This window comes from Emys orbicularis, chromosome 22 (genome assembly GCF_028017835.1).
Source record: "Emys orbicularis isolate rEmyOrb1 chromosome 22, rEmyOrb1.hap1, whole genome shotgun sequence".
Classification (NCBI taxonomy): Eukaryota; Metazoa; Chordata; order Testudines; family Emydidae; genus Emys; species Emys orbicularis.
In genome coordinates, this window is record NC_088704.1 from 9,670,427 (window position 1) to 9,696,786 (window position 26,360).

At 48.0% G+C, this 26,360-nt stretch overlaps 1 protein-coding gene across 3 annotated transcripts in view; it reads right to left on the reverse strand.

Moving 5' to 3' along the window:
- The window catches only part of KAZN (kazrin, periplakin interacting protein), a 747,507-nt gene that overhangs the window by 16,962 nt on the left and 704,185 nt on the right, over positions 1 to 26,360 (reverse strand). For all 3 annotated transcript variants that reach the window (XM_065421351.1, XM_065421353.1, XM_065421352.1), the window contains 5 exons: positions 7,981 to 8,186; positions 7,052 to 7,170; positions 3,675 to 3,906; positions 1,997 to 2,098; positions 341 to 507 (listed from right to left, as the gene is read on the reverse strand). In XM_065421351.1, the coding sequence (XP_065277423.1) occupies positions 341 to 507; positions 1,997 to 2,098; positions 3,675 to 3,906; positions 7,052 to 7,170; positions 7,981 to 8,186 (826 nt within the window). The remainder of the gene's footprint in view (positions 1 to 340; positions 508 to 1,996; positions 2,099 to 3,674; positions 3,907 to 7,051; positions 7,171 to 7,980; positions 8,187 to 26,360) is intronic.

Genomic DNA, 26,360 nt, shown 5'->3' on the forward strand with positions numbered 1-26,360 from the left:
ATCAGAAAGCTGGAGCAGCGCCCCCAGTTACTGTTCCCTCTGTATGCAGGGAGAAAGGGAGTGAATGGTGGATGTGTGGCTTGCCAGATCCGCCAGCCTTACCCCCATCTCCTCTCTTAGTCCTACCCCTTCCCCCAAACCTCCCTGCATCTGCAGAGAGCAGAACCATGGCAGACAGGGGGCTGCAGTCTCCCTGGCTGTGTTCCCACCATCCCGTCCCCCACATCCCCAGCAGAGCTGCACCATCCCCAGTGAGTCCATGAGAGGAGAAGGGGCAGGAATCTCCCCCTCCCCTCCCACCCCCCGAGAGCCAGTGAGCGAACGCTGCAAAGGGCCTCACTTGTCTGGGTTAACGATGGCGTTCATCTCCTCGGCCAGGTGCCGCCTCAGGATGTGCTTGCTGCTTGGGATGCCCAGAGCTGTGGCCATGGCTTCTGCATTGAACGTGGGCTCCAGCATTAGCACGGCCCCATGCACGCCACTGTTCATCAGGTTATCCGCATACTCCTAAAAGCAACAACCAGAGCACGGATTTACCTGGCAAGAAAGGACACCTCTGCTCCCCTCCTTGGGAGATGCTAAGAAGTCAGCAGGTGCTATTCACAGCGGCAGCTGCTTTGGGCAGCAGACGGGTTTCTCTATCCCAGTGGTTCCCAAACTTTAACAACCTGTGAACCCCTTTCACTAAAATGTCAAGTCTCGTGAACCCCCTCTTAAAAATGAATATTTCCAGGGATTTTCTCCTTTACCTGAGTATAAATTATAAAAGAGTGATCTTGGAAATATAAAATTTGTTTTTGTGACATGCTTATTACACACTATTTATTATTAATTATTATTTATCATTACGGTATTTTTATTACATTATGAAAACGGCAACACTCTTCCAAGATCTCACTTTCATAGCTTGTATCACTTTGAATAAACCTGTTTAAAAGACAAGGCTTCTATGTTTCATCAGGAGTATCAGATGTGAAACAGCATGAAGGTATTTAAGAAGCCAACTCAAAGAGTTCCTCCTACACAAGCATTCAGGTCTTGAGCAGTCCAGGCAAACAACACATGTTACAACAAAGCTTAAACTTGTTCTTCATAATAATTTTAAAAACAATACTAGCTGTCTATTTAATTTTAAAAACAGCAAAAAATATCCACCTCCCTTTCCATTTCTTATAAGGAGTCTTGAAGGTTAAATCTCCTCAGTGTGATAAGAACAGGAGTACTTGTGGCACCTTAGAGACTAACAAATTTATTTCAGCATAAGCTTTCGTGGGCTACAGCTCACTTCTTCAGATGCATAGAGTGAAACACACAGACAGAAGATATTTATACATACAGAGAACATGAAAAGGTGGCAGTACGCATACCAATTGCAAGAGGCCAATCAATTGAGATGAGCTATCAGTATCAGCAGAAGGAAAAACTGATTGGCCTCTTACAATTGGTATGCGTACTTCCACCTTTTCATGTTCTCTGTATGTATAAATATCTTCTGTCTGTGTGTTTCACTCTATGCATCTGAAGAAGTGAGCTGTAGCCCACGAAAGCTTATGCTGAAATAAATTTGTTAGTCTCTAAGGTGCCACAAGTACTCCTGTTCTTTTTGCGGATACAGACTAACACGGCTGCTACTTTGAAACCTCTCAGTGTGATAGATCTGCTTAGCTCTTGGAAGTCTAGGGGCTCTGGGCTGCTGGGCCCGTGCTGCCCAGGGTCCCTAGGGACAGCTCTGTCCGCCATTAGGGAATTTTTTCCCCGAGAACCCCCTGTAACATTTCGTGAACCCCAGTTTGGGAACCACTGCTCTATCCTGTATGACCACCATGCCCCAGGTACCCTGTCCATGGTGCTTAGCTATTTCTATACCGGATGCTTCCGATGCCCACTTGAGAGCTGAATGATGAAGACTGAGCCCTGCCCAGACAGACTCTTCCCCTCCCTGATGATTATACCTCTCTCGGCACCCACAAGCCACTTCCTTACAAGCAGGTCCTACCTTCAGGTCAATGTCCCGCACCCACTTGAGCACCCGCTGATTTGTCCAGACAAGCGGATCGACGTTCTGGGTCTCGCAGCGAGCCCGCCGCTCTTGCAGAACCTACACACAAGGACGCTGACATTATTGACAGTAAAATAGGCCCTGCCCTCTCCTTATTCGGATCCCTCCTAACGTCTCACATCTTCCACAAAGACCAGAGCTGTGCCCTCTTCGGCCTTTGGAGAGCCTAAGATCCGGAAGTCCCATCCCCTGGGAGGAAGGGAACTAGCAGCTCAGTAAATTATTTGAGACCCAGGCCAATAAGAAATGGTTCAAACAGGAGGGATCACTTCTTGAATTAGGATTTCCCTTTGTTATGTAATTAACTATCTAGAGAGACAAGGTGGGTGCGGTAAGGCATTTGATTGGACCAACATCCGTTGATGAAAGAGACAAGCTTTCCACTAACACAAAACTCTTCTTCAGGACTTGCGTAAGCTCAAAAGTCTGCCTCTTTCACCAAGAGAAGTTGGTCCAATAAGAGAAATGACCTCAGCCACCTTGTCTCTAACATCCTGGGACACACACTGCTACAACACTGCAAACAACAATCGTATCTACCTATCCGTCCGTTCGGCTGTCTAAGAAGAAGAATCATTTGCTGTTGGGGAAGCAAAACGGGTTAACATTACCTGAGCAATTCCCAAATCTCCCAACAACAGAGTTCAGTGCAGCCCTTTCGTTCCCCTTCCTCACCCAAGCTAAGGGGTTATTTTGTTACTGGCTCAGTTTAGGATGTGCCTCGTGGGGAGAGGGCAGAGTTACCATATTTCAGGTTCCCAAAAAGAGGACACTGCCAGAGGGTGGGGGATCTGGAGGAGGAGGGGGTAGAGGGAGCCAGAGGGAGTGTACAGTTGGGGGTGCTGGAGGGAGTATTTGGGGGGTGCGGGAGGGGTGTGTGTGTACTGGGAGGGGTTCCCGGGGGTGCGGGAGTGGATACCTGCAGCTTCACTCTTGAGGTGGGGGGCAGTGTCGCTCCCACTCTCGGTGGCAGGAGGCTGGTGCAAGCCCAGGACACACCACCAACCATCAGTCAGCGCCGCCCTGCAGAACCCCCTCCCCAGGACTGGGAGCCGGGGCCTGGATGGGCGGGATCTGGCAGGTGTGGCTGCAGAGGAATGGACCAATCAGCTGCGGATGCAGGGAGGGACCATTTAGGATGTGGACCAATCGGGGCTTTTTCTGAGCGGCAACGACCGCTCTGCAAAAATCCCAAACATCCCATAATCCGCTCAGACGGAAGGCGGAGGATCAAAAAAGAGGCAATGCCTGGGAAAACCCGGACGTATGGTAACCCGAGGTGAGGGCTGCTCCGGCAGAGTCGACAAACTCTGAAATCTCCATTCCCTGGAGTTGCTGCATGGTACGGCTATTTCTATCAAAGAGGCCAATGGGAGACGAGGGTGCACTGTCCCCAGTGTAACTGATTTATTAGAGACAGGAACTGGGAATGGAGAGCACTCAGAGGAATTGCACTGGCCTGGAGCGATAGAAAGTTGGAGTTGGTCCTGCTTTGAGCAGGGGGTTGGACTAGATGACCTCCCGAGGTCTCTTCCAACCCTAATCTTCTATGATTCTATGAAAGGCTAATCGTTTGGCAAACCAAACCTCCCGTTTTAACCATTTCTCGTCTCACCTCTTTGCTGAAGTTGACTTGAAAAAGCAGCTCTATTCCCAGCAATATGCTGACCTGGTGGAACTTTTTAGACACATTAAGGTACTTCTCCAAGTCCCGTTTCATCAGCGAGTTCAGCATCCTTCCATCCACGAGGTGATTTTGGAAAGCCTGGGAATACTGAGACAGCCCAATATCATTCAGCCAGGCCTTGGCTACCCAGTGGTGATCCAGTTCAGAGGCTTTAGACAAGCTGTGGAGCGTAAGGAAGACAGGAGGTGTAAGGAAGGTCATCAAAGTGCATGACGCTTCTGTTACCCTGTGTTAAAAATCATGCAAATACCTTGCACAGGGGCTGTGCAGGCAATGGGCCGGATTCTCTGGTCCACACCAGTCACTCTGTGCCACTGAGCTTTATGCCACTGGAATATTCCCTTTGTGGAGGAGAACTACCCACTGGTATAAGGCTAGTGGGGTTAGCTGCAGCCCCAGCAGATCCCACCTCCACCTGGTTTAGGGGACATGCCAGAGAAGGGGTGGCAGTGTAGCAAATGTGAGTTAGGGATGAGCTTTGGGCAGGCAAAAAGCATGGCAGCTCCGTTATAGTGATTCTCCACTGTTGCAAAGTCTCTCTAGAGATTTCATTGGCTGGAGTGGGAACACTGACGTGCATAAAGCCAAGCACGTGCTTAAGTCTTCTGCTGGATCGGGGCCTAAATCACTGTTGGGATTCTATGTACGCTTTAACGTTTACAAGGAAAGTTGTTGTTGCTCCCTAAATTTAAAAACCAAGCAGGAAGTGCGCTGACGGTTTGGTGCTGGGTTGATTATTGTGACTTTCCCCCTTTGAAACAAATGCCAATACGAGGTGGGTGCAATTATCCAGGTTTGCCTGAATAATTGGATAAATATTGGATAATAATTGAATAATTTTAAAGGAATCCGTGGAGTCGCCGCCACAGAAAGATAAGGCACACACCCATGCTGCTCACCAGCTAGCCACAGGATGGCAGCATTGCAGCATGGAAGACCATTGGTGGGGCACACCGGGATGCATGGTTTTTTCAATGGGACAGGCAAATCCAGAATTGCTGTAATGGAGCATACATTTTGGCACTAGGGTGACCAGATAGCAAGGATGAAAAATTGGGACAGGGGGTCGGGGGTAATAGGCATCTATAGAAGACAAAGCCCCAAATATCAGGACTGTCCCTATAAAACTGGGACATCTGGTCACCCTATTCTGCATGCTTCTCATGTCTGCCTTATATGTTGTAAGGGAATGGAAACAGGGGCAAGTCATAGCACCAGGAGACGTGTCTCCATGTTAATCACTAAAGGCCTCCACTGATGACACTATTCAAACCACCACCCATTACAGGTGGAAGAAACAGGCAACTCCGAGCCTGATTCTCACGATGCTTGCCCTGTGTATTTACAGCTCTATAACCCCATGTGCTTCCTTAGAGACACACCTGTGATCTGCTGGCACAGATTTGTGTTTGTTCACTTACAACTGGATGGGAGTTGCCCAGCTGCTGTGGCAGTTGGCTCCACATCATTAAATAGATTAATTAATTAAAGGATTAATTAATCCTTCATTAATCTAGCCTCGCCATCCCTATTCCCAGCTCTGAAGTTTCTAATAAAGCAGAAACTGAGCAGAAAGCCCGGCCACAAAGCAGAGGAATCTTTCCAATTTTCTCCCTTAACATTGGCAAGGAAATGCAAGAGTCGCTTACAGCACGCTCTGTTGACTAGCTGCTTTTCTCTCTTACTCTGCGGAGACAGAGTTTTCCCAGAACGAATCTCATTGGCGGGCAACAATGAAAAACACTTAAAAAAGCAGGGGAAATAGCCCTTCACAAATGGTTAATGTCTGTCATTGCTTTCCTCTGTGAGAGTCATCTGTTCCCATAAAGCCAGGTCCTTGCAGACCTGGAGCTGCCAGTCACAAGGGAGTTAAGCACTAGGCGTGTCTAAGCTCTGGTATGACAGTTCTATAGAGACAGAGTCTGCAAAGCAGCACCCAGCTCAGGGCGCCGAGCTACAATCTGGTGTGCTTGTCCCCAGGGAGAGGAGGAGCTGAGGCTAGACTCTTCTGGGGCTCCAGCCCCAGTGATCTGCACAGGTACAATAGCCAGTAGATCTATGTCGTAGAGATCCCCTGACCCACAACTGCTTCCCCCTGGCCCACTCCTAGAGGCTCAGCTCTGGGCCGTGCAAGGTGCAAAGGTCCCGTGCAGCTGCAGCCTTCCCAAATCTCATCCGCCCTTGAGCAGCAGAACAGCACCAGTTTCGCCCTCTCCGGGGTCCTCTGCATTGGCAGAGAGGGGATGGGTCCTGCCCCTGAGTCTGGGGCCTTCCCTGTGCCTGCCCTGAGTATGGATCCGACCCTGTGCTTCCCTCCACTCCTGGCAAATAATGAATCTCTGCTAGGAATGGAAAAATGTAGGCGCATGTTGTTCGCAATTCAACCCCCGTCTGAGAAGCTGAATAATACAATGCAGCCAACAACCATTACAAAGTTCTAGGATATAATAGTCCTGACTAAGTCCCGGACGATGCAGAACCTGGTTTTAATGCTTTAAGATCTAGTATGAAGGTGAAGATAGAATAGCAGCTTCACTCAATCCATCCAACCTGCCTATAGCTCTCAAGTGTGTAACCTGTCCTATCTTGGTGGGCCTTATGTAAAACCTGGGAATGGAGTCTTCTAGGCATGTGTCTGCTTCATTTGTTTTAAATCCTACTCTAGGGAACAGAGGAGATATCTCCATAACACTGAATACTACCAAGTACAAGACTGACAGCTATTGGTTTTGCTTCCACTGGGGTCATTTGCTGAATTGCTAGCCAGGCTCACTCCCAAAGCTCACCGGGGCGTTGATGTTGTTGTTGGTTTTGTGGCTTTAAATGCAGGAGACAGTTTGATTTCTTTCTTTTTTTAATCACCCAGGCCGGCTCTGTGAGGAGCAGCACCACACGCTAGCGTTGATTAATTAGCCGAGCAAAAATGATGGGGACGTCACTGAAGGAAGTAATTATGCAAAACAGAAGTGTCAGTTTTGTTAAAGTGAGTTTTCTCTCACACTGAGCACAGCAGTAAGAATCGTTCCCTGACATTTGTATTTTTCCTCTCTCTTGTTCTTTCTTTTTTTCCCCCCCTCCAGATAATTTGGCTGCCTTCTGAGGATAACATGTAAATACACACACACAAACAGGCACACATTAATACACATGTATGTACTACTACATGTATGTATTAATACTCATGTACACATACATACGGGCATGTGCATACACACACATGGACACATGTGTGTGCACACACAAGCATGCATACACACGCAATGAATGCAGGAAGTGGGATTCTGAGGCCCACAGGAAGAGCTTACCATTTGCCTGCTTCTGCGTCCCTGTAATCCTCTATTGCCAGCCTGAGTTTGCGGCGGTGAAGGGAGCTACAGACGCCCAGCCCTGTCGCCAGATCTTCATCACTCAAACTGAGCAACATCTGCTCTCCAAGAAAAAAAACCAGCAACAAAACTCAGCCATTGACTTTGGTCACTTACAGAACAGCAATGCAGTATGCGGTATGGGTTCTTATAAACTAGATCCCAAAATGCTTTACAGCGTTAACTAACAAAACTATAGAGAAGAAGTGGTTAAAAGTGGTAGACTGGGGCCCAGGCAATTTGGGTTATATTCTCAGCTCTGCCACAAATTTCCTCTGTTATCTCGTGCACAGCACTTAGTCTTTGTGCCTCGGTTTCTCCATCTGTGAAATGGGGATAATGATTTTTTCCCACCCTCGCAGAGGTACTGTGAGGATGAATTAAATGATTCATCCTATAGGGAAGCGCATCATAGAAAAGCCTACCAATGAAAAATAACATCAATAGAGATTAACTAACAACAGTGGGTGAGGGCAAAGAGGGGAGGCTGAGCTTTGCAACGAGGTAGAAAACTGCTACAAATGGCAGAAGCTGCAGGGGAGAAGGCTCTCACCCAGCAGTGCCCAGCCTGCGTGTGGTGGGGGATGACAGAGCAGGTCGGGTCGTGCTAGCCAATCGGAGGGCATAGAGAGACATAACAATCCCCTGCATTAACTGTGGAACCCTCGGCCTAACTAATCCTTTTTTCCCACTAAGCAACTTGGCTGCGAGTGAGGATGGGGTAGAGCTGGGACACGTGGCCCCAGTTCTGGCTTTGGAAGCCCCTCGCCACTCAGAGGGTTGTTTGGGATCCCGTGCTTTGGCACTGACAGCAGATTGCTATCAATGGCGCAGACACCCCAGTGCAGAGACGTAGCTTGCTCTCCTACCTTCCCGCTCTTGACGTTCTCCGCACAGGCTTTGACATACATGGGCATAGCCATGACCACCTCCAGCCACGCCTGCACAGTGCCCGCCTTCCAGTGGGACATGGGCGTGGTGCGGATCAGCTCCACCTGCTGCAGCCGGTCCATCTGTTCCTCCCCTTCAGAAAGGCTGAGGCTTAGGCGGGTTGGGCTGGAAAGGCTGTCGGAATCTGGAACACAAAGCAAACGGTGGAAATGCGGCTGGGCTCCCTGCCCAAGGAGCTCACGGGGATCTAACACTTCAGCTAGGAATGGTTCCAAAATCTCCCCGGACGGCTCTAGCTCCAGAAACCTGGCCCAGCTGCTGGAGACATAACATTTCATGGCTTAGGCTGATGCGAACACGTCACTGTTCTTGGAACCTGAAGAACCCTGGCCTGGCTAGCACTTCAGCTCTGCTAATATTACCTGTCTTACAACCCCCTGCCTCGTCATCAGCAGGGTTTGAGCCTCAGACCTTGAGTACCAAAGCCTTGAGCCAAAGCCGTAACTCCAGTAGCAGATAGCAATAGCAGGCTCTTACCCCTCATGTGGACCAGCCACTAAAGGGGGACACGACACATTGCGCCACTAGCCGGTACTGGAAGGAAGTAGGAAGCATTGAGCGACAATGGCTGGGATTGAAAGCTCTCTTACCGTGACCTTGCCCTGAGCCAGTGTCTAATAAGGGCAGATCATCTTCCCACCCTCTTGGTGCAATTTCAACCCTGGCCCCTTTACGGAAGATCTTCTTGCCCAGTGATGTCTCCATAGGGAGCCAGGCAGTGCACTGACATACTGACCGTTAACCTTTCCGTCTCCTCTTTAACTGGAATTACCGCACATCAGTCTCCTAAATAAAGACCTTATTGGAACCAGTGTTGACTCTCTTGTGGCTGCAAGAGGTAAGAGCCAGATGGAGGAAAATGGGGCGACTCGGCACAGTCAGCCACCTGGTCGCCGGAATGAGTGGGCTTGTCCAGGATCTACTGCCCATCACTGATGCTGACTCTCGTGCCGGCACCTCCTTAGGTCACGAGAGGGGCTGGACACTTCCCCTGCCTATTGAAACCAATGGGTGTTGTGGGCGTGCGGCATCTCTCAGCACCAGCCCCTTGGTTGGTCGGCAGCTGTTCTACTAGGTGAGACCGATGGGGACTTCCCTCTTGGACCTTCCTTATAAGTCTCCAGGCAAGCATGGCCCACACTGCCAGAGCAGGGGGGTCAGGGGCCTCCGTCTCCCTCACCAGCCCCACTGCCACTTCTAGAAGGATGTCTTGCATCTGAAGAAGTGAGGTTCTTACCCACGAAAGCTTATGCTCCCAATACTTCTGTTAGTCTTAAAGGTGCCACAGGACCCTCTGTTACTTCTAGAAGGGGGCATTTGGCAGAGTTGACGCTAGTCCCGTTGCGGGAAGGGGAGAACGGGCAAGCCCCTGAGTCTGTTGGGTGCTCCAGAAGTGCAGGGCCGCAGGCTCTATTTGTGTGGCTTGCGGTGAAGGCTCAGCTTGTGTCATAACTATAAAGGGAAGGGTAACAGCTCTCCTGTGTACCGTACTAAAATCCCTCCTGGCCAGAGACTCCAAAATCCTTTTACCTGTAAAGGGTTAAGAAGCTCGGGTAACCTGGCTGACACCTGACCCAAAGGACCAATAAGGGGACAAGATACTTTCAAATCTTGGGGGGGGGGGGGGGAAAGGCTTTTGTGTGTGCTCTTTGTTTTAAGGGGTTGTTCGCTCTTGGGACTGAGAGGGACCAGACATCAATCCAGGTTCTCCCCATCTTTCTAAACAAGTCTCTCTTATTTCAAAATTGTAAGTAAAAGCCAGGCAAGGCGTCTTAGATTTACTTTGTTTTCTCAACTTGTAAATGTACCTTTTACTAGAGTGTTTATCTTTGTTTGCTATACTTTGAACCTAAGACAGAGGGGGGTCCTTTGAGCTCTTTAAGTTTGATTACCCTGTAAAGTTATTTTCCATACTGATTTTACAGAGATGATTTTTACCTTTTTCTTTAATTAAAAGCCTTCTTTTTAAGAACCTGATTGATTTCTCCTTGTCTTAAGATCCAAGGGGGTTTGGATCTGTATTCACCAGGAGTTGGTGAAAGGAAGGAGGGGGGAAGGGTCAATTTCTCCTTGTTTTAAGATCCAAGGGGGTTTGGATCTGTATTCACCAGGAGTTGGTGAAAGGAAGGAGGGGGGAAGGGTCAATTTCTCCTTGTATAAGATCCAAGGAGTTTGGATCTGTATTCACCAGGGAATTGGTGAAAAGTTTCTAAAAGCTTCCCAGGGTAGGGAATGGTGGCAGCGGACCAGAACTAAGCTGGTAGTTAAGCTTAGAAGTCCTCATGCAGGCCCCTACATTTGTACCCTAAAGTTCAAAGTGGGGATACAGCCTTGACAGCTTGCGTCCCCATCCCAGCAGAGGCAGGAGGAGCTGTGCTAAGCCCCTGGTCAGCTCCCCATCTCACTGCCAAGGGCGCAGCCAAATCCAAACGCTGCCGGAATGGGACCCAGGTTTGTTTACTTGACCGGGCTACCATACAGCCTCTTCCTCTCTCTGTTTGCAGGGAAACCCCAGGGCTCCTGGAAGGAGAGGAAAAGAACTGACTGGTTGGAAGGGAAATGCAAATGCTGCTTGTTGCAAGGAGACATATCGCCAACAGGCACAGACAGATCACGCACAAGGGATCACTCACGCAGTAGGGCATTAGCTGCCCATCCATCAGGCTGATTATCAGCTAGGAAAGGCTCCAGGCTGGGCTGAGCAGGCTTTCGGGACCTCTGAAACCCCAGGTGAGGCTGCAATTGGCATACCCTGGATGGCAGGGGAGGGTTTGATGCTCTGTGCATTGACTGGTGTTCTGGCCATAATCTTAGGCAAAGCAGATTGATGGGATACATAGAGGGGGGAGGATAGATTGGCGGGGATGGGAGTCCCTAGGAATAACTCACAGGGGGTGTCCCCACAGCCCATGGGCTAGGAATATGGCCTGCTTCTCAAAAATACCTTCCAGATCAGTGCACGGCAATGAAGAAGAGAACGAATGACCTTTACCAAGAGATGGGGGCATTCGCCTGCCCCTTTCCCCACCCCATGCCGTGCCTTGCTCAGCTCATCATACCCCCACGCTGCCTCGCTAGGCACAGCCGCCCAGGTCCCTGTCGGAAGCGCCTACACGTGGCTGGATGGGCATCCTGTATTTTTCACTCCTGGCCTCATCCCGCAAGGCTGAGCACCTGCTGTCTGGCTGACGTCGGCTGGAGCTGTGGGACCAACCTCACGCCCGCACAGTTGCATCCCTCCACCTCCCTGCGTGGCGGTTGCCAAACCTGAGGCCTGCTGACAGTGCACTTCGGGGTGCCTTTCATACACCCTGTGCAGAGAGGGCGTACAGTCCTCTGCCCCATGCCTCACAACAGGGCTCAGGCAGGCTGCCAGTGTTGCATGGGCCCTGTGCCGGCTCCTCTGTACAGAGCTGAATTGCAGTCGTCATTACTGTGGCTTTAAATCCGTAGCAGGAAGCCCAGCAGGCCGAGGTTGTAGGCAGAAGCTCTGCAGTGACGCAGCAGACAGCACTAAGCGCCGCTTTAGGTATCAGCTTCAAAGTTGCTTTGTTTTCAAGGTTCCTTGTTCCCTGATAGGGGACAACGGTTCTCTCTTACCGTGTGATTCTTCATGATGCACTTAACTAGTTTAACTGCATTTCCAGGTGCAGTATTGTTCCTCGGTGTGCAAATTGGACGTGTTCCTTTGCCTTTCCTCCAGCTTTCAGCTGGGTCCACTTTGTCCTTCCTATAATGAGCTGAGGGGAACACTTAAAATCCCTTTCTCCTCTTCTTTAAAAGTGTTCAATAAATCACCAAAAGAAAGGGACACGCTTTGTATTGCTACATAGGACTGGCATGCAGCACACAGGGTGGAAGTGATAGGCTACTGGCCTGTGTATTTCCCCAATAGCTATCAGGTGGGCTGTGAGCATGAGCTGGCCACTGAATATGATGCACAGGTGTTGTGTGTGAGCACTAATACAGCCAGTGCAGAGGGGAAGTGGCTTTGAAGAGTGAGTGCATTGCAAACTCTCAGCTTGGACCTTCTGCCTACGGGTAAGTTTACAGTGTGATGTCTTGGACCCTGATCCTGTAAGTGGGTGGATTCCTGCACCTGTGCAAAGCTCTGTTGAAGTCAGTGGGCTTCTGCGGGGAGCAGCTGGTAGGTTCGGGGCCTGGTTTGAATCAATGGCTTCAATGCCTTTGCTGTCTCCTTGATTCATTTGTCTGACAAATAGTAAAGGCCTGGGTCTCCGCAATAGTCGTGTCTGCATTTGCACATTGGCACGCCCTGCCGCTCTCAATGCAACCTGGGTTTTTCAGTATTCTGCACAACGCTGGGAAAAAACTCCTGTCTTTGCATTGCTGTCCCCGGTCTCTTTAAATCTGGGCTGCCTGTAGGCCTGGATAGATGATTGGGGAAGAAGAGCAGGAAGCACTCTGTGGCTTGAACTCCCTACAACCATTCCACAGGGAGCTGGGTCTGCTCTACATTTGCAGGTAGGCGCCATTCTTTTAATTAAAGGTTCATTACGATGATGAGTAGTAATAAAAGTCAGCTCTCAATTACAGGAAGAATAGTCAGAACTGGTGGCTCTGTGAAAATGAGTGATTACAGTGGTGCTAACTCCAGGCATTCAAAAGGTCATGAATCAGAATGCCAAAAGCATGAGATTCACTGAAAAATCAGCAGCTTTAAGAAAAATTGGGCTTCTTTTTCTTTGCCTTGTGTTGAGCCTTTAAGGGGGCACTCGGGTCACATTTGCAAATTCTTCTGTGAAATCATGTAGGGAGTTTCTAGCCTTTTAAAAAAAAATATGGAAAGCTAAGATTCTTCTCTAATCATGTCAGTCTAGGAGCTGGGACTCTTTTTTAAAAAAAGGACCAGATACTGTAGGAGTGGGCAACACTATGTCATTTAGCAAAAAGCTTCAGCCCACATTTGCAAAATAAACCGTGTGGTTGCAAAAAGGGAAAAGTGCTGAGTTTATTACCTGTAAAGTTATTGCTTTGGTGTTGGCTTTGTCAATGAAAGAGTAGTACTTTCCCCCCCTAAAACTAAAGTTTGGTAGCAGTTTCAGGCTAAAGAATACATTGTGATCTTTGAAAAACAGGCTTTGATCCTGTAAATATGCATGGGCTTAATTTACTTCAGTGCTACTGCTCATGTGCTTCAAGTTGAGCATATGCATAAATATTTATAGGACTGTGGCTGTAGTTGCTGAAACTCATATAGGGGTAGGGTGACCAGATGTCCTGTTTTTAATGGGAAAATCCCGTTTTTGGGGACTTTTTCTTATATAGGCGCCTATTACCCCCCACCCCCGTCCTGTTTTTTCACAGTTGCTGTCTAGTAACCCTAGATATAGGTGCAGGTCTTGCATTAATCTTTAAGCATGTGAATAGTTGCATTGTTTCAATGGGTCTATTTATGGCAGTAAAGTTAAGCATATGTTTAAGTATATTCAAGGACTGGGACCACAACCTATAATTCTGAATAATGGGAAAGATACTGAACCATTATTTGTGACTTGATCTGTTTTTTAAATAAAGGGAACACTTTTTTGCAAACAAAAAATGGTAATAAAAATGTCTTTGTTGTTGGTTGAAACTTTGATCAATTTTTTATCAAAATGTGGAAAATTGTTTCCTGTCCTGTACTTGTTCAAAAAAGCCAGACTGATTTATTTTTGTGACAAATGCCTCCTGCTTTTTCTTCTGTCAAAAGTTCAACAAAAAACATCAGTGTTTTGAAATTGAGAAAATTTGGCTGGTTTTGTTTGACACGTTATTTGCTTTTGTCGTGTGTAGTGTTAGTAGTGCAAGGAATGTAGAATTGGTGTGAATTTGATTAGCTGTTCAGGGAGGTGTTTTTGCTGCAAGGGTGTGAATTCCCTGTAACACATCCACAGTGGTTGTCTGCTGCTTTGCCTTTGCAGAGCTACTAATAAGATATATCCAGGAAAACAGGAAGAGCTGTCTGTGAATATAACGCTTCTGGGTGCCCTTTAAACAACCTCGGGGTAGGGGCAGCGCGCAGAGCCTCCCTGCACTAGAGGCCGCAGAGACCTGGTGGTGGCTTCTGGGCACAGCAGGGAGCCTGCCTTAGCCCCAGGCCCCCGCTGCGCTGCTACCGGACTTTTAACGGTGGTGTTGACCACATGACTGGCAATCCTAGGACTACGAATTATTCAGAGAGTCGGAATGCCACTTGAGTCTTAAAGTGGCGCGCAGGTCTGGTCTTGGATCTCTGCAGGGTGAATTTCACCTAGAGTACTGGGCATTTAATTCTAAAGAGCAGATTAGGATTTGAGAGAATCACAAGCCGCTCGCAGGCAATTTGCAAAAAAGGCTAAACTCACGGAATGAGTTACTGCTAAATATTCCCTTAGCTCTCCTCCGAGTGCTTCTGCATTCTGACCGTGTTTCTATCCGAGCCAGCTACAGTCTCAGAAAGAGGGCGGCCTAGTCATTAACACACAGCAGTGGGAAGATGTATTGATCTATCTGGGATGCCTTTGTATATTGTTGCCTCTGGGACTGGAAACTAAAAGCACCATTAGCCTGACCCTGCAAACACTTACACGTTGACTTCAATGGCTCCACTTACATGACCGAAGTTAAACATGCGTGTGCAGCACTGATCCCGTGTTGTCATCCACACGGGGAGACTACTGGACCTGCACAGAGCCCTGTCTGCTCACTCGGGTCAAAATGCAGGATCAGGGCATAAGCTTTTTCAGGATCAGGGCCTAAAATACACAGGAAGCTATTGTAGAGTATTTCTGGTCTAGCCCAAATAGGAGGTAAACAGAGTCAGGAGAAATGTTTATACCCAAGGGGTTTGGGGTAAGTGCAGATAAACCACAGAACTTTCCAATGCTTCAGTCAGGCTATGAGAGTTGCTCACAGCAACTTTCTGCTGACAGATGTGATGATTGTTAAACCTCAGCATGCTGGTGATTTTTAGTCATTTAGAGGCACCAAAAGCAATGATGCCAGGCGATGGGTTAGCTTTTTTTTTAAACTCTTCCTCATTTTTTAAACTCTCTTCTGAGTAATGTGATTGCCAAAATAATCTCTAGCTGATAAAAAACTTTATACAGATTTTCTCTTAGTCTGTGATCAAAGTGATAAACTCTAGAAATAACGAAGCTGCATCCTACTGGAAGTGCTGACACCGCCTTACCGTGGCGTTACGAGCAAAAATGCCCTGATAGACAGTAATTTATCTATTAACAAGCTTTTAAAATGCAAATGTTCTACTGCTATTTTAATGCTTTGTATTCTCATAAAAGAAGGTCTTTATTTCTGCTTTCCATCAAGTCCCAAAAGCCAATGGCCTGTAATCATGACTGCATTACATCCCGGGAGATGCAAAGGCGAGGGAATGCATATGTGCAATAAACATTTTCTTAAGACACAAAATATATGCTTGAGTGCCCTAATGAGATTAGTGGCTGTCTGGGTAGATGATGCTGTTGGACGGTTCAGCTCAGCAGGATGGCATCAAGCCACGTCTCTCGGGTTTTTCTATAGCACTCATCACCATAGTATCTAAGCGCTGTAACTACACCTCTACCCCACGATAACGCGGTCGTGGGGAGCCAAAAATCCCTACCGCGTTATAGCTGAAACCCCATTATATCGGGGTAGGGGCGGCAGGGCTCTGGCGGTGATTTAAAGAGCTCCGGGCTCCAGCCGCTGCGGGGAACCCGGGCCCTTTAAATCGCCGGCGAGCCCCGCTGCCGCAGCCCCAGGGTAGCAGCGGCAGGGCTCCAGCGGGATTTAAAGGGCCCGGGGCTCCCCACTTTAAAGCGCCCCCGGAGCCCCGCTGCTACCGCGCTATATGCGAACCCGTGTTATATCAGGTCGCGTTATTGCGGGGTAGAGATGTATCACCAAAGGGCCACAGACTGACTTGAATTGAGCATCCTGATTAGGAATAAGAACGGCCACACTGGGTCAGACCAAAGGTCCATCTAGCCCAGTGTCCTGTCTTCCGACAGTGGCCAGTGCCAGGTGCCCCAGAGGGAATGAACAGGAATCATCACGTGAGCCATCCCCTGTCGCCCATTCCCAGCTTCTGAAGCATTACTGTAGACCAGAGACAGAACTTCACCCTCAGTTAGGAGCTTGGGTCCAAACTTCAAGGCTGGGGTGTTTGGATCACTGGTCTGACTTAGGGTTGGAGCCATCTTTCCCTTTTAAGCAGCCATAAAGTGCACTCCTATCCTCTATAGCAGAGGTGGGCAAACTACGGCCCGCGGGCCACATCCGGCCTGCAGGACCGTCCTGCCCGGTCCTTGAGCTCCCGGCCGGGGAGACTAGCCCCCAGCCCCTCCCCTGCTCTCCTCCCTTCCCCACAGCCATGCCGCCGTGCGGGCAGGGCTCTGGGCGGTGAGCTCCTGCTGGGCAGCGCGGCATGATAAGGGGGCCGGGGGGTTGGATAAGGGGTGGCGGGTCCCGGGGGACAGGGAGCAGGGGGCAGTTGGATGGGGTGGAGGTTCTGGCGGATGGTCGGGGACGGGGGGAGAGGTTGGATAAGCGTGGGAGTCCCCGGGGGACCTGTTCAGGGGGCGGGGGTATGGATAGGTATCAGGGGACGGCGAACAGGGGGGTTGAATAGGCATGGGGTCCTGGGGGGCCTGTCAAGGGGCAGGGGTATGGATAGGGGTCAGAGCAGTCAGGGGACTGGGAGCAGGGGGGTTGGATAGGGGGTGGGGTCTCGGGGGCGGTTAGGGGACAAGGAGCAGGGGGGATTGGATGGGTTGGGAGTTCTGAGGGGGGCAGTCAGGGGGCGGGAAGTGGAAGGGGTCAGATAGGGGTAGGGGGCCAGGCTGTTTAGGGCGGCACAGCCTTCCCTACCCGGCCCTCCATAGTTTTCCAACCCCAATGTTGCCCTCAGGCCAAAAAGTTTGCCCACCCCTGCTCTATGGCATATACTTATAGCTGGCTTTAGCCCACCACCATTGAGTGCCTGACAGTGCTAGGGGAGGTGCAAGCTGCCCCCTGGCCCCCGCACTGGACTCAGTAGCAGTGCATGGTGGAATTCCCCACCCCACGCTGCCCGGTAGGTTTAGAAGTTGAGCAGACCTTATGCGTGCATGGGCATGGATACAGCGACTCTTAAGTCTAGGCAAGCAGCTTTCGTTAGCAGTCGTAGAGCTGGGGGGTGAGTATGTTCAGGATGGTGAAGGAAAAAAAAGCGGCCTTATGGTTAAAGTAGGGAATTGAAAATAGGAGATCTGGGCTCTGACTCTTGGCTTTGATGCTCACTTGGGTCAGGCGCGTCACTTTGCTGTGCCTCAGTTTCCCCACCGGAAAAATGTGGAAATACCACTTATCTACTTCCAAGGCAGGAGACTCAGTTCATTAACATCTGTGCCACACTTTGTGATGGGATGTAATAGGATGAAACTTGAGTCAATTGTAGTGTTTGTTTGTTTGTTTATCAACAATGCTGGGTTAAATGATGCTAGAAGTGAGGAAGGGGTTGTAGTAAAAGAGCAGTAGATGTGCATTATGGTTAATAATACCGGGAAAATGGTGACGAAAAAAAGTGGGGAGAATTTCCTCCAGAACGCCATTGCAGCTGCCCATTCCAGCCACTTGGTTCAGAATTTCTGTTGGAGTGAAATTCGCCCCTATGCAGGGGACTGTGACAAACGGTGCACAGTCTTTAAGTCTCAATCACTCCTCAAACCAGTGTCTAAATGGGACTTGAGTAGTGCAGGGGCTAATCTTTGCCATGTAAGTAAAGAACTACGTATGGGAAGATGCCACGTGTTCCGTGCTGATCTTGCTTACACCAGTGTGTAGCTGATAGCAGAAAAGGCCCGGTGCGAGCAGCTCGGGGGTGGAGAACGGGGATATTTCTTGGCCCGATCATTGTGGGTTTGCTGCGTAAACGGGAATTGGATAGATGCACACCATAAAGCTGGCCAGATCTCAAGAGTGCTCAAGTCTTTGTTTCAGAGCTAAATGCTCAGGCTTGTTGCGAGATTAGAAAGGTCTCTTTTCCCCCATCTTGTGTGCATGAGTCTTATTTTTTGTGACATGAGTCCATAGGCCCAGTATCGTCGATCTAGGTTGGGATGGGCAAACCAAAAAAACCTAGGAAAAGCGGCGTTTGTAAAGTCAGAGTGAAAACGTACCAGCCAGGCACTTGTCTACTCTTTAACAGGAGGATGATGATGATGATGACGGGGAGGGAAGAGAGAGTGCCATTTTACTCTTCAGAACAAGATCCTGGCCCTAGATGAGTTGGCTAGTAGAATTTTGAAGGGCTGAAGCCAGGTCAGCTATTAAAATAACCCAAACAAATTCTTGAACATGCTTCCTGGAGCGATAAAGATGCTTGGGTCTGGCTGAGCTGGGTTCATCACCGGGCAATGGAGAAAGGATAAAGGTGACTTTATGCCACCATTGTGGCCCCTGGATCCTGGGGACCAATCCAGTGTCAAGTGAACATTAGAGCAGCCCAAAGACTGCTCTAACTTATGTCTGGTTGCTCGTGGTGCCAAGTGGCCATTCTGGCAGCTCACGAGCGCAGAGGCACCTCAGACCAGGGCCCCTGGCGCTCAGGGTTGCTGATGCAATGTCCATCCATAGTCATGTTTTTTAAAAACACATTAACAACAAAATGTAAAGTGTTCCCCTGGATCAACTGCTTCCAAATAACACTTTATTTTCAGATGAAGCGTTTTAAAAGATGCAGACAAATGCCAGTCAAATTACAGGCATGTTTGGTGTCGAGAAGCCAGGTGGGCACAGCAGTTTGATCATTCACTCATTGAATCAAACCATTCCAGACCTTCTCACCCTCTTTCTCCTTTTCTCTCTTCTTTACCTGAAAGCCGGAGGCAGGATAACTATGTGGGCAAGATCTAGGGGAAACAAAGTTCCATCAAGCATTACTTTCACACCCAGGCCCTGTTTTACTGTAGAACATTCTCTCATTCACCCTCTGCACTTGTTTACAGCAGAACAATTCCACTGGAGTCAGCAGTGGTGGCATGCTAGATTTACATGGGGAAGTAGGCGGTAATTTTGATCCAGGTCTTTATGATCAATGGGTGACTTGAGCTGCTCACTCACGCCCAGCTAACGCAATGCTTTTCCTTTGCGTGCCCACTCAGAACTCATCGCTAAAGACAACGCAACAGGCACTTTAACAAAGTCCAGCCAAACTTGGGGTAAAACTGGTAAAAATGAGTAAGAAATTGGATCGCCGACCAACCTGAATGACCGATCCAGTCCATCCCAGCAGGGACCAGTGCCAGGATTATTCCTCAGCTGGTATAAATTGGCATAGGTCCAGTGAAATCAGCAAAGCTATGCTGATTAAAAACAGCCGAGGTTCAGGCTCAATATGTTTCCAAATTCTTAGTCCAGTGTCGTTTTAAATGTCCCCAGACATGGGTCGTCTACATTCGACTCAATCAATCGTGCTAACAGGATGTTTTCCTGATAATCAGCCTTGTTTCCCTTTTCTTGGTTTCATCTCGTTACCTCCCTATGTACCGTGCTAAACAATTCCTCTCCCCGTTTGGTGTGTATCGATGCCCGTAGCTAGATCATCAGGCAGGACTGAACATGGGACCTCGGCATCTAAAAGCATAATCTGCTACTGCTTGAACTAAAGGAGCAGGTGCATTCGCTCAGAGATCGCAGCTGTATACTTAATTCAGCCACGAGAGGGATACAGAGAGCCGCGCTGGTCGTGTGGGTTACATTGATCCCTTTCACATGACTGTCTTGTCCCCTGTAGGTTCCCAGACCTAAGAGAAATCTCTCTGCCCTGACGTGTCACATGTCGATATGAATCAGGAAGCACCCGAAACTGACGACCCCTCGTGGCAACTTGGGAGGAGCCCAAGGGCTGTGCCTGATTTGCATATCAATTTGCATAATACATTCAGCTGCTGTGTTCCACGGTAACCTTTGATGAATTTATTTCTCCATACTTGGCTGGACTGGCTCGTCCCTTGGTTAGATGAATAGGAATAGTTTGGGTGTTTGAGTTTGCTAACCTGCCGTTGGTTATCCTTCTCTTCAGCCGGTGGTTATGCAGTTGTGGGACAGGTTTTATGACAATCAGCTCTGTCAGGCCTCCCGGCTGCACTTTGCGCATCTCTGACCAGCACTGCACAGGGCAGGATTGGAAGCGCGGAGCCAAATACGAAGAAGTTTGTGAGTAATAAGCAACAAAGAGTCCTGTGGCACCTTAAAGACTAACAGATGTATTTGAGCATAAGCTTTCATGGGTGAATACCCACTTCGTCAGATGCATGTCTGATTTGTGAGTAATGCCAACCCTTACAGTAAACGGCTTATTGTGTGGGATTTCATTGGCCGAGCACGGCGCTCCCATGCTTTAGGCAAATGCTCATGCCCTTCTACAGAAGGGCAATGTCCCATCCAGGATCTTCCGAGTGTTGCTTTTGCAGGCAGTGCTGCTGTTGGCTCCTGGCATCTTGCAAACTAAAGTAGCTCTGGGGATGGCGCAAATCGTAGCTCTTCACCCACGGCTGCTAATTTTTGCTGTTCATCTGCTACCTTAGACGATCAATGCACTCAGTTGCTTTCATTGATATTGAAGTCCTTTTCCATGCCAAAAGCCACAGCATTTCCCAGGTTGTCCCCGTTGCTCAAGGTCATTACCACCGCGGGATTAGTTTCTTGAGCAACTAACGTGGGATCACTTGTGGAGCTGTAAAAATAACAAGTGTTTGGCACTAATGCTTTTGTGATTCAGTTTAAGACGCAGGTTCCTTTGCTAGTAGACATGGGCCTAATCCAGATCCAAAGCTCAAGAGACATTGGATATTCCAGGCTTTAGTTTATTCTGTTGTAGAGATGGACACAACCATCAACTTCAGATCAGTGGATTGCACTTGTATACCATGATGTCAGGGGTGTGAAAAATACCGGGAGAGACTAGACAGGTGGTCCAGTCCTGAATCTGAAGAGCACCAGAGTTTGGATGTTAAACCAGGCCGCCGATTTTAATAATACTGACTTGATAGGGGAAGAAGGCACCATACAGTTTGGATCATGCCGCAGCCGTACACATTGTATTGGTTTGCTGTCTGTGTACTTCTGGTACTGCTGCCCATTCCCTCAGAGGATATTGGCTTTATGAGCTGCATTTGACAATGTCATTGTTAGTCATGGGATCCTACTGGCTTCACTAGCTGAGGTCCCAGGAGCAGCTCTGTTATGTTTGAGCAATATCCTTGCACACTGTTGTCTACAGGCCTATCACATCAGAGAGCATTGAGCTCCATCTTGGTGTGGCCTGAGATCAGTCCCTAGTCCCATATTCCGCAGTGTCCCAATACTGCCCGTAGCATTACATGACTTAGTGCCGCTATCCAGGTTTTCTGCAGACACGTTGGTGTAAAGGATTCTTTGTTGGTAACCCGTGGAAAAGCTGGGGCAATATTAAAACAGTCAATCACTGTTAACTCCCCGATGAATTCTTGGGATCTCTCCACCTTTCATTTCAGCAGGGTGAGTCTGACTCCCGTCAGCATGTGTCAAAGGGTTGGGATTGGCCTTGCTTTTAATTGACTTTTCCAGGTCTAAGAACATCCAGACTCTACTGAAATCTCTGCACTGGCCTAGTTGCTTCATGCATATGGTAGGTTTTGACACCATAAGGCAACTATATGTTGTACAGAGTATTTTTGCAAACTGTACCATGGAGTTATATAGCATGATTGGAGAGATGCATAACTGCTGGAGAAGAATGAAATTAAGTGGTATAGACAAGGAGAAAAATGTCTCCTTGGCCAAGATGTGAAATAAAACAGTCAATGAGGTGGAGGGTGGAGCTGGGTGAATAATGGATTTTTTTGGTTCAGGGGAAATTTTGAAAAATAAATTAAAAATTCTTGGCTGAAATAAAACATTTTATTTGACCTGAAATGTTTAGATTTTGAGCATTTCTTTATACATTTTTAATTTTTTTTATAAAGAAAATTAAAGAAACTTTCAAAACGAAAAGTCCCATCAAATCAAGAAGTCAAAAAGTTTCATTTAAAAAATGTTGAAACAAAATAGGATTTTTTTTTAAATGTTTTTTTCCCCTGACTGAAACAATTAAGTGAAATCAACACAAATTGGTTTCAGTGTCACCAAATCTGCATTTTTCAAAGAAAAAAAAGTGTAGGTTGAAATATTTCACCCAGCTCTAGGGGAAAGATCTAGGAAAGCTGTTAGAAGAGCTACAGAGAAGAACATTCTTGCCCCAGCAATGGCCAGATTGCATGGAGGGCCACAGAGGAGATGAATGGACGGAGCAAACCGAGAAGGCAAGAGAAACAAGGTGCGACAGGCAGGCTGGAGCAAGCCGATGGGGGTTTTAAAAAGAAAGGGCCAGATTCACAGCTGGTGTATATTGGTGTAACTCCATTGTTTTCCATAGAGAGAGGCCAAAATACACCAGCTAAGGATCTGCCATGAAGAGGCTAGTTTTAAACTGGATCCTGAAGGGAGTGAGGAGCTAATGGGGTTGGCTGAGAATACAGCTGCTGTAGTTGTGTTTCCTTGTACGTGTGTGAAGAGGTTGGGAGAGGAATTCTGCCGGGGCTGCAGTCTGCGAAAAATTTTAAATCAAAATGGGGGTCCTCAGGTTGCTAAAGTTTGAGAGCCGCTGCCCTAGTGCATAGGTCTCTAAAGGTTGCAGTTGGCAGACTACTAGCCAAGGCTCACAGAGTTTAAAGCCGGAAGGGACTATCACAATCATCTTGTCTGACCTCTTGGGCCACTCTTCGGCCCTCTAGTCCCTCCCACAGCCAAATGCAGGATGGTTCCTTTCAGTATTTTATCTAGTGCTTTAACTAGTCTAGTTTTAAATAGACCAGACAGTGGAAAGCCCACATCTTTCCTCGGCCCTGTAGATCTCGATGTTTCCTCTGACATTCAACCTCAAGTGACCCCTTTCTTGACCTCATCCCGTTCCCCTGAGTTAGACCTCCTTGCACCTCCCCAAATACCCCCTCCCTCCTTGATGTTTCTCTCCCTCCTTAGTGTTTACACCCGTCAGGTCTTTTTAGATTGGTTTCTTGCTCTCCCAGACATTGCTTGGCCAAGGTGGGGTTGTTGAGCTTTCCACATTTTTGCCCATAAATCATCTCTCTAGTTTCCTAGTCACGATGCGCTAGACTGTGGACCCCGGTGAGCATTCACTCAGGTCAGCTGACTCACTCGCGCCATTTGTCCGAGTAAATGTTAATCCACCTGAGTTCGGCTTGTGCGGCTCTTCTGCAATTTGATGGCTGCCACAGACAATTTCACAAGGTAGGGCCCCATGAGGAATTCCTAAAGCTGGTAGCATTCCTAGGCATCACACTGAAGGCCTCAGCATAGGAGTCATATACTGACCAATGTCACACATTTGCAGGGTGTGAAATTGACTCAGTCGTGTCAATTGCAACAAAGAGCCCAACGGGCCTGACAATGGAGTAGCTTAAAATAATTATCTGCCCAATATTTTATTCACGCTCCCTGTCTCCAGGTAATTCCACTTGCACTCAGTGATGCTTTCTCATTTTTTACTCCTGCATACTCAGAGAGACCCAGTGTAATCGCAATCAATCACATAGCATATTCACTCCATTTTAGACAGCATGACACCCTGCTTTCCTACTTGGGCATACCTTTTTATTAGGTCATTATTGATTAGCATCTCTCTTTTACAGCTAACTAGGCCACGGTTATGTAGGGGATCACGCACCGCAGATAGAACTCTGGGGAAGCAGGAGGGGAAAAAAAATTGTATTCGGCACAGTCCTAGAATTTAGCACGATGGTTTCACCCCACGATTTAAAAACCGAGCACACCGGCTACTGGTGGGATTAACGGAATGCAAATTCTGGGCTCAGTTTGGAAAACGGCTGCTGAAATTCAGAGGCTTATCCTGAGTCTGGAAAACGAGGGAGGCACTCTCACAAGAACGGGGCTTTTCCTCCTTATGAGATTTCTGGTGTTTCCAGCAGGGAACAGGTGTTTGAAAATGTCAGCCAGTTTGACTCTATTCCTCTTCCTATTTGTGCGGGTTGGGGACTGGGGTTTGTGCTCTCTGGATTTTTTCCGAAGGTCAGGATTGTACATTCTAGAGGAGCCGGGCAATTCATACCACGTAGTTTTTTGCAGAGGGGGATGGCCACACATACAGACAAGTTCAACTCTGTAGTACAGGAATGCGCTATGTTTGTGAAACGGGGAGCTGGATTAGCAAAGGGGTATACAATACCCCTGTAGCATTGGCTTGTACGTCCCCTCGGTAACGGAATGCAAATTCCTGGTTGGTTGAGTTCAGCAGCAGGAAATACCTGCAGCTCATCAGCTTTGTCCTTGCTCCGCGGTTGCATTTTGTTGCCCCCCAGTTTGCGTGAGGCCTTCAGGCTACATGTCGGGCACCCTTGACTCATAAGACTGTTTGGCCACATAGTTTGCACAAGGGGGTGATAGCCTCCTCGTTAGGAATCGGCAGATAGCTCCCATCAACGCTTCTGGGACTATGCGGCACAGGCATGAAGGAAGGCAGATGCAGAAAGGTCTGTAGTGAATAAAATAGAAGCTGTTGCTGTATCTTCTGCATTCCCTTTCCAGCAACACAAGACAGTGAAATGACTACATTAATCACCAGGTGCTGGCCCATGCATCCAGCATTACACTTCATCTTAAAGCACATAGCCTTTGAGCCCTTAGTGTGCACAACCATCCTACGAGTGAACGGGGGTCTGCAGGGATGTGTATGTTCTGGAGCCTGGATGGGTGATATTGGGATCTACCAGAATTAAAAAAAGATATTACCCTATGCCTATAGCCTTGTGATGGGTTAATAAAAAGTCTCTTTTTAAAACACTATAGTAAATGCTTTCATTAAATGTTCATTTAAAAAATTGTTTCAACTACAAGGGGTGAGTTTGGTTTGGGTTTTTTGGTGCGGGATTTAAACAGTCTCCTGCGGTTTGTTGTCACAATGTTGTGCTAGTGTGTGTCAGATGACAGCTGTAGTAACCAGACCGGTCTAGTTTCATTGTCTAAACCGGAGTGAAAAGCAAAGAGGGAATCACCACCACTAAGAGCAAGAACTAAATTACTCCAGCAGTCTGAGCACTGGCCTAGGACCCAGACACTCCTGGCCTTGGGATCTCTGAATGTGCCAAAGCCAAAAGGGACCATTGTGATCATCTGGTCTGACCTCTAGTATAACACAAGCCAGAGAACGTCCCCAAAACAATTCCTAGAGCAGCGCTTCCAGACAAACGTCCAGTCTTGATTTAAAAATTGTGTGATGGAGAATCCACCACAACCCTGAGCAACTTATTCCAATGGGTCAGTAGTCGCACGATCAAAAATATACACCTTATTTCCAGCCTGGATTTTTCTAGCCTCAGCTTCCAGCCACTTGACCATGTTATACCTGCCTCAGATAGATTCAAGAGCCCATTATTAAATAATGCTTCCCCATGTAAGTCCTTATAGACTGTAATAGTCACCCCTTAATCTTCTCTTTAAGCTAAATAGATTCACCATAAGGCAAACTTTCTTATCTTTTAATCGTTCTTGTGGCTCTTCTCTGAACCCTCTCCAATTTGTCAACATCCTTCTTGAATTGTGGACACTAGAACTGGACACAGGAATCCAGCAGCACTTGCACCAGTGCCAAATACAGACAGAAAATAATCTTTCTGCTCCTACTCAAGACTCCACTGTTTATGCTTCCAAGGATCATATTAGCCCTTTTTGCCATACTGGGAGCTCACGTTCAGTTGATTATCCACCACGACCCCCAAATCTTTTTCAGAGTCTCTGCTTCTCAGCACGGAGTCCCCCAGCCTGCAAGCCAGGCTGCCTTTCTTTGTCCCTAGATGTATATACTTACTTTTAACCTAATGAAAACGCGTATTTGCTTGCGCCCAGTTTACCGCGTGATCCAGACCGCTCTGACTCAGTGACCTGTCCTCTTTGTTATTTACCACTCCCCCCAGTTTTTGTGCCATCTGCAGACTTTATCAGGGATGATTTTATGTTTTTTTCCCCCCAGGTCATTGAAAAATGTTAAGTAGCATGGGGCCAAGAACCAGTCCCTACGGGACTCCACTAGAAACGTACCTGCTCAGTGATGATTCCCCATGCACAGTTCCATTTTGAGACCTATCAGATTACAAATTGGCTAACTATCTAATGTGTACCATGATAATTTTATATCATTCTAGTTTTTTAATTAGTGTTGTGCAGTACCAAGTTAAATGCCTCAGAGAAGTCTATTATATCAACAGTATCAGAGGGGTAG